We start from the raw sequence: 7763 nt of genomic DNA on the forward strand, positions 1-7763 counted from the left end.
CCACGTCCCGGGCCGGCCCTGGGGCGCTGACGTGGCTGCCGTCCTTCGCGCAGCATCGCCGCTTTGGCGAGCGACCAGCTCCGGGGCTCGTGGGCTGAGACCCAGGATGGGGCCCCCTGCACCTCAGGGTGCAGCCGCAGGCATCCCCTATTCAGGGGTGCCCTGAGGAGGCTGTTGGGTACCGAGCGGTGAGGTCTGGGGATGGAGGTTTGGTGCCGTGGCCACGTTAGGGGGTGGCACCAGGTCACTGCAGAGCGGCGGTACCTGGATAGTTGGTGAAGGGGGGTCCCCGGTCGCAGCAGGGGTTCTGTTCAAACAACGAGGTGGAAAGGAGCCACGGGAAAGTCCTTTAATGGGGGACGGGACGGACGGCGGCACCGCAGGGCTGGGCAAGGCTCCCCCAGCGCATCAGAGCAAGCATCTCCTTCGACCTCCGTCTGGCACACGCTGCTCGGGGAGAAACTCCTGCTCACGCCTCCTCGATATCCTTTCCAGCGCTGTGGCGAGGCAGATCCGTGTTTAATTTGGGCTTTCAGACCCCACAGCTGTTCCTGCTGTGACCCCATCAGCACAGGGAGCCCCCCCGGGGGGGCCGCACCTACCTGAAGCGCTGGTGGAACTGGATCACAGCTTGCTCCTGCTCCCGCGTCTCGATGGAGCCTGGCCGCAGCCTGCGGATCTCCCGGATGGCGTCGCCGCCGCTCATCTTCTGCGTCTTCACCAGGTAGCAGGCCAGCATGGTGCCCGTCCGGCCGTGCCCCAGCATACAGTGCACCGCCACCGCCTGGCCAGCGCACCCGTGAGGAGGGCCTCACCTCCCTCTTGGTGTCACCTCCACCTTGGCGTCACCTCCCTCTTGGTGTCACCTCCCTCTTGGTGTCACTCACCCTGGCATCACCACCCCACGCCGGTGTCACCTGCACAGCATCACCCCCTTGGCATCACCCCCCTCTTGGCATCACCCCCCTCTTGGCGTCACCTCCCTCCTAGTGCCACCCCCAGTGGCATCACCCCCTGTGTGTCACCCCCCGGGCCGTACCTCCCCGCGGCCGTTGGCCTCCTCCACCAGCTGCAGGAAGCTCTGGATCTGCCCGGGCGTCGGGGGGCTGAAGTCGGGCACGCGGATCCGGTGGAGCTGCACCGCGGGGCAGCAGCCGTGGTGGGGGGGCGGCCGCTCCGACAGCGACACCAGGTGCCGCACGCCCTGGCCCAGCAGGAACCGGTAATGCCCCGGCTCCCGCGGCATAGCCAGCCCCGCCAGCCGCCCCTGCGCCACCCACGAGAAGTTGGGGGGCTCCACCATCGCCTGCGGGGAGCGGCACCGTGGGCCGGCGCTGCCACGCGCCCTGGGGACGGGGCTGGGCCGGGGAACCCTGGTCAAAACCAGGGGACCTCTGGCCAGAACCCCCCAGCACCGCAGGGCTGGGACCCCCAGGCTATGCCCCCTAGGACCCCCCAGCCAGGATCCCCCAGCACCACAGAGCCGGGACCCCCATGCTATGCCCCCTAGGACCCCCCAGACAGACCCCAAGATCCCAGGCCAGGCCCCCCAGGCCCCCCAGGCCCCCGACCAGGCTCTCTAGGACCCCCCCATCCAGGGCCCCCAATACCCCTAGCCCAGGTCCCCCCAGGACCCCCGGCCAGGCCCCTCAGAGCCCCCTGGCCAGGCTCTCTGGGACCCCCCAACCCGGGGCCCCCCAGCCCCCTGCCAGCCACCCCCAGCCCCCCAAAACCCTGCCCCCCCCCCCCCAAACCCGCGGGTCAATCTCCCCAAGCCCTCCCCCCCCGCCCCCAGGCACCCCCAGGCCCCCGGACCGGCTCCCCCCGAATCCCCCGGGGCCCCCCAACCGGGCCCGGCCACCCCAGGCCCCCCCTTCCTTGTCCCGGCCCCAACCGGCCCCGGGCCCCCGCCGCGCACAGGCCCGCCCCCGCCGCAGGCCGCCCCCGAGCAGGCCCGGCCCTGCGGCCTGCTCCCACCGGGGGCCCCGCACCGGCACCGGCCCGGCCCGGCCCCCTCCGGAACGGCCCCGGGAACCCCCCCCCCCAGGGCCCCGCCGTACCGGGGAGGCCGCTCGGCGGCGGAGCGGGGTCCGACAGCGCCTGCACTGAGCGCCGCAGGCACCGGGAAGCGGCGGCGGTGCCGAGCTCCGGGCTCCGGGGATGCAGCGGGGCTGAACCGAGCGGGGGGACCGGGACACGGCGGGGGCCCGGGGCTGCAATGCCCGGGGTTCCGGGGCTCCAGTGCACGGGGTCCCGGGGCTGCGTCCCCCGGGGGCACCAGGACACCGGGGCTGAAATCCCAGGACAGCGGCACACGAGGCTGCAGCCCCCAGGGCACCGGGACACCGGGGATTCTCCGGAGCTGCTCCCCCCGGCGAGTACCGGGACACGGGGCTGCCCCCCCCCCCCCCCCCCCGGGACATCGGGACACGGGGGCTGCCCCCCCCGGGACACCAGGACACCGGGGCTTCACCCCCCCTCCCCCCCAAGGGACATCAGGACACCGGGGCTGCACCGTTTCTGCATCCCCCGTGATGCCGGGACGCTGGGGCTGCACCAACCGGGGGTACCAGCACCGGGGCTGCCCCCCGGTTGCCCCCTCCCGGTGTTTTGCCCCCACCCAGCGGCCATCTCCGTCCTCCCCCCCCCCCCCCCCCCCCCCTTTTGTCCCCAACCCTGGTGGCCCCCCGGTTGGTTGGGAAGCCCCAGCTCAGCCCTGCTTCGGCCTCACGGAGGGGACGTGCGTGTTGGGGTTGTCCCCAGGGTGGGACAAGGGGGGCACCTCTCCTGCGGCCCCCCCAGGGATAAAATCCCCCGCCGCTGCTGCTTGTCAGCCCCATATCTTCATTTATTTGGTGCCGGGTGGTTACGGGGAGGGGGGTGGGGGGTTACATGGTGGGGATGGGGAGGGGGACATGGGGACATGGGGACACACGACCCCGGTGGCAATCACAGCTCACTCAGGGCACGGCAGGGCTGGCCCGGGCATCATCCCTTGAGGTACACCTCGCCGTGGATCTTGTAGGGGAAGTTCCTCCAGCCGAAGATGGGGGCGGGCGAGGGGCTGTTGTACATGGCGGCCCCCACCTCCCTGGTGGTCAGCTCCCTGTCCCACATGTAAACGTCCGAGATCTCCCCCACGAAGGACTGAGGGGCGTCAAAGCCGCCCCCGAAGACGTCCTGCTCCTGCCCCAGCGTGATCACGGCCTCGGCGCCCACCACGTAGTCCTTCTGCAGCCCCTTGCGGGGCCACGGCGTCCCGTTGAGCCAGAAGCGCACGATGCTGCTGGGGGACTCCCAGCTGGCGCAGACGTGCTCGCTCTTCGAGAAGCTCTCGGGGACGCGGAAGGTGACGAACTTGCCCCCCACGTAGAAGCGGTACTCGGTGGGCTTGGGCTTGAAGAGGAGGATCTCGTTGTCCTGCGCCTTGGTGGCGTAGGAGAAGAGGCTGTGGGGCCGCGTGAGGTCCGTGTAGGAGCGCAGGCACACGGTGAAGTTCAGCAGCGGCTGCTCCGGCTTCACCCGCACCAGCACGTAGGAGTCCTTGGTCTCCCGGCGAAACACGAACACTTGGTTTACCAGGTCTGGGAGAGGTGATAAAGAGGTGGCTGCTCCTGGCATGGGGAAGGCATCCGGCCAAATCTCCCCAGGGGAAATGGGGTCGTGAAGTGCCAGCAAGGAGGCCACCGCCAGACCCAAGGGTGGCTGCCACCACCAGCCCCAGAGGTGGCCTCCACCACCAGACCTTGAAGTGGCCTCTGCCATCAGACCTCAGGGTGGCCTCCGCTGCCGAGACCAGCCACACGCGGGCTTCTGATGCAGGGCGACAGGGGCACACAGTGACAGCTTGTCCCCAGCTGTCCCCTTGTTCCCCGGCCTACCGTCTATCCACAGGTCGTAGGTGGCCACAGCGGTGCCCAGGGGGACAGTGGCCGTGCAGGTGTAGGTGCCCAGGTGGGACTTGTTGAAGGAGTTGAAGATGAGGACGTTGCTCTGGCCCTTCTGCAGGGGGTCGCGGCTTCCTTCCTTCTGCCACAGGAACTCCTTGACGCTGAGCTGGGTGTCACCCGGGTGTGGGGGCACACCCTGGGGGTGGCCGAGCTGTGGGGTGGGGGGGACATGTGCCGGAGGGCGGGGGGCGCCTTACCTGGCATCCCCAGTGACCTCGCAGGAGAGCATCAGCTGGTGGTACATGGTGGGTGCCGGTGGGTAAGGCTGGATCCAGGCGGTCATTTTTTCTGCAGCACCCAGATACGGGGACAGGGCTGGGTGAGGGGAGTCCCCAAGCCCCCTGCCACCCCCACGGGCAGCCCCGTGTCCCCCCGTGCCACCTCTTGTGGTGCCTGGTGTTGCATCCCCACTGCCTGCCCACTGCTGCTCTGTGGTGCTGAGCCCCCCGCTGCCACCACCGCTCCATGCCCCCCTGCACCCCCCACCCCATCCCCAATCCCCGTGGGACCCGGGGGGGGGGCTCCTGGCGCAGCCCCTCCATCCCTACTTTCTGGGGCAGCGAGGCCGAAGAGCCCTGCAAGGACGAGGAGGCAGAGCCGTGGTGTCCCCATGTCCCCACGCACCCACCGAACCCAGCCACTGGCACTGCTGTAGGGGACAAGGGGGAACCGAGAGCCACCGTGCCGCGTCCCTGGGGGCCGAAACCCTTCCTGGACGGGGAGCACAGCGCTGCGGTGTGATGTCTGCCCCCAACCTTTGTCACCAAGTGCTTGGGGGCAGTGACCGCTGCGGGTGCGGGGATGTTTGCTGAACGCCTTTGGGGACTGGTTTGCTTCAGGGGCCGTGGCCCCAGCGAGCTGGCAGGGAGCCTGGGGACATGCGTGGGGACAGGGGACGTGGCCCTGGGGGCTCGCACCGAGCCCCACGTGCCCGTCCCAAATCATTCCTGCTATTCCAGGTGTGTGCCGGCCCTGTGGATCCATGCCTTGGGTTCAGCCCTTCGGTTACTGCTACAGCCCCCTGACATGTCCCGCAGCCCTGGGGAGCTGCCCAAAGCCCCCCCCCCCCCCCCTTTAACCCCCCTCATCCCCAGGAATTTATTTCTGCTCACACCCATCCCGTCAGCCTCGCATGGAGAAGCTCTCACGTTGCTGCTGGTTTATTTTATTTATCTATATATACGGGAAGGGGATGACCTTGGGCGTCACTGGGGCAGCACAGGGGGGCGTTGGGAAGGGAAGGGGCACCCCTGGGTGACTCTGCCAGGCTGGGGGTGTCCCCATCTCCCCACGGCATCTGTCCCCCAGGCACAGGCTGTGCCCCGCGGGTGGCACCTTGACATGCGGGCGGCTTGCAGAAGCAGCGATGGGGACAGAGAGGGGACAGCGGGGGCTGAGGTGGGCTCTCAGCGCCCCAGAGCCTCCCGGAGCCGCGGTTTCACCACCACGTCACCCTTGGTTTCGTAGCTCAAGCTCCTCCAGGCCAGCAGGGCGGGCGGCAGGCGCAGGGACTGGTAGGCAGCTCGCATCTTGTCCGGGGACAGCCCCGCGTCCCACAGGTGGACGTCGGCCAGCTCGCCCGTGAAGGAGTTATAGACGTCGAAGCCGCCCCCGAAGGCGTCCTGCTCCTGCCCCAGCAGGATCACGGCCTCGGCGCCCACCGCGTAGCCCCGCTGCAGCCCCTTGCGGGGCCAGGGCTTCCCGTTGAGCCAGAATTCGGCGATGCCGGTGGCCGACTCCCAGCTGGCACAGACGTGCTCCCAGTCCCCGCGGCCCTCGGGGACGCGGAAGGTGACGAACTTGCCCCCCACGTAGAAGCGGTACTCGGTGGGCTTGGGCTTGAAGAGGAGGATCTCGTTGTCCTGCGCCTTGGTGGCGTAGGAGAAGAGGCTGTGGGGCCGCGTGAGGTCCGTGTAGGAGCGCAGGCACACGGTGAAGTTCAGCAGCGGCTGCTCCGGCTTCACCCGCAGCAGCACGTAGGCATCGCTGGGGTCCGTCCGAAAGACAAACACCTTTCGGTAGAGGTCTGGGGGGGTGACAGAAGGGACGTGGTGGCCTCTGAGCCTACCCCCCTGGGAGATGTCCCCCGCTGTGCCTTTGGTGCTCCAGCGTCCCCCAGCCCCACTGGCATAAAGCAGAGGGTTGCCAGAGGTGGCTGGGGGCATTGGATGGGGCTGAGCCACCGCAGTGTCCCCAGGGATGGGGATCTGGATGGGACCCCCTTGGCTGGGCCGCCCCCCGCCATGTTCCCACACCCCAGGGTTCTCCGCTCCCTGCTCTGCACCCCGGTGCCAGCCCTGGTCCCCCCGATGTCCCCCTACCTTCCTGGGCGGTGACACCGGTGAGGCCAGCAAGGACGGCGAGCCACAGCTGCAGCCTGCCCATGGTGCTGGGTGCGGCCGTTGGTACTGGCACCCATGGGTTTATCGGCTGCCGTGGGTGGGAGGGAAGCAGCATTCCCCAATCCCAGCAGCCTGGCACGGCCCGGAGGGGGCGATTTCACGCTGTCATGCGGCCGCGAGACCCCGCGTCACCGCTGGCACGGGGCTCCCCTGGAGCCGTGCCCTGGGCGCGTGCCCTGGTGTAGCTTAGGGCCACCGCAGCCCTGGGTAAAACCCCCAAATTTGAGCCCAAAGGTGCCCGTTGTCCCTCACCTGAAGCTCTTGGCCACGTCCCTGGGCTCTGCTGGCCCCATCCCTGCATTGAGGCCAAAGGGACAGAGCCTGGGACCGAAGCCGTGGTCAGCAGGTGGCAGAAGAAACCGTGGCAAACCCGAGAGGCTGAGGGTCCGCTGCAGCCTTCGTGTCCCCTGAGGGTGTCTGAGCATCATCCGAAGGGGCTGAACATCCTCCCAGGGCATCCGTGTGTCCTCCCAGAGTGTCCGTGTGTCCTCCTCTGAGGGTGGCTGGGGCTGGGGCTCAGTCTGATCGGGGAGTGGGAGGATTTCACTGCTGTGGGGATGGCCGGAGGGATGCACGAGCATCCAAACACATCCCCGACCACCCCGGGGCAGCCTGAGACACGGAGCCCGCTGGCTGAAGGCACTGGAGGAACCGGGGTGGCTGCATGGGGGCAAATTGGGCTTGGCAATGAAGGTGCAGGGCTGGGTGCTGGTGGGGGGGGCGGGGGTGGTGGTCTGGGTTGAGGGAGCGCAGTCCGTGCATGGATGTGCTGGGGGGCAAAACCGGGCGGCACCCGGCTGCGGGCGCCCAATCCCTTTTTGGGCACGATGTCCCTTATTTTAACAGGGACACCCCCAGCTCCTCGGGGGTCAGCGTGCTGGGTGCTGGTCCCTGGGGGTGGCTGGGGCCCCCGTGCCCCTCGCTGCTCTCCCCCCCCCCGAGCTGCTCCAGCTCCTTGCCAGGCTCTTTGGCACCCCGCGCGCCTCGTGACCGCGGCCGTCCCTAATGGGAATGGATGAGCGCCGGCCAAATGCCTCCAGCACCAGACATAAATCACCCGGCTTCCTGCTAACAGCCCGGAGAGCGGCTCCAGCATCGTTAACGTCTCCCCCTAATTTGAAGGCACGAGGAGCGGCTGCTGCTCGCTTCCATCCCGTGGCCTGGCGGGCGTGCTGCGTGTCGCCCGGCCGGAGGTGATGGATGTCGCTGCAAAGCCGGCACTCGCCAGGGCTGGGCATCCTCAGGAAACACTGCCTCATCCTGCTCAGTACCCCAGGGCCTCATCCTGGCCACCTCTGTGCCGAGCAGCTTTCACTGGAAGCTGATGGCGTGGGCAGCAGCAGGGGGTGAGGACGGGTGTGGAGTATGGGTTTTGGGGAACCCTCCCCACCCCATTAAACCAGGCCCTGTG

At 68.8% G+C, this 7763-nt stretch overlaps 3 protein-coding genes across 4 annotated transcripts; all 3 read right to left on the reverse strand.

The window, feature by feature from the left end:
* Positions 1-335: 335 nt before the first annotated feature.
* On the reverse strand, positions 336-1509 carry DUSP23 (dual specificity phosphatase 23). 2 transcript variants are annotated; one of them, XM_040538848.1, is made up of 3 exons: positions 1040-1504; positions 603-784; positions 336-497 (listed from the first exon to the last, which is right to left on the reverse strand). In XM_040538848.1, exons 1-3 carry the CDS (start codon positions 1301-1303, stop codon positions 470-472), a joined length of 474 nt encoding a protein of 157 aa, XP_040394782.1. In that variant the 5' UTR covers positions 1304-1504; the 3' UTR covers positions 336-469. The 2 variants fall into 2 exon arrangements, with proteins under 2 accessions (XP_040394782.1, XP_040394783.1); XM_040538849.1 differs by lacking the exon at positions 336-497 and having other exon boundaries at positions 599-784; positions 1040-1509.
* Positions 1510-2439: 930 nt separating this feature from the next.
* Positions 2440-4562, reverse strand: LOC121060634 (serum amyloid P-component-like). Its single transcript, XM_040538580.1, has 3 exons — positions 4499-4562; positions 3882-4142; positions 2440-3584 (listed from the first exon to the last, which is right to left on the reverse strand). The coding sequence occupies exons 1-3, from the start codon at positions 4560-4562 to the stop codon at positions 2989-2991; spliced, it is 921 nt and encodes a 306-aa protein (XP_040394514.1). The 3' UTR covers positions 2440-2988.
* A 504-nt stretch (positions 4563-5066) lies between these two features.
* On the reverse strand, positions 5067-6538 carry LOC121060755 (serum amyloid P-component-like). The gene is made up of 2 exons (XM_040538847.1): positions 6272-6538; positions 5067-5976 (listed from the first exon to the last, which is right to left on the reverse strand). The coding sequence occupies exons 1-2, from the start codon at positions 6405-6407 to the stop codon at positions 5357-5359; spliced, it is 756 nt and encodes a 251-aa protein (XP_040394781.1). The 5' UTR covers positions 6408-6538; the 3' UTR covers positions 5067-5356.
* Positions 6539-7763: the final 1225 nt, after the last annotated feature.

This window comes from Cygnus olor, chromosome 28 (assembly GCF_009769625.2).
Source record: "Cygnus olor isolate bCygOlo1 chromosome 28, bCygOlo1.pri.v2, whole genome shotgun sequence".
In the NCBI taxonomy this organism is placed as follows: domain Eukaryota; kingdom Metazoa; phylum Chordata; class Aves; order Anseriformes; family Anatidae; genus Cygnus; species Cygnus olor.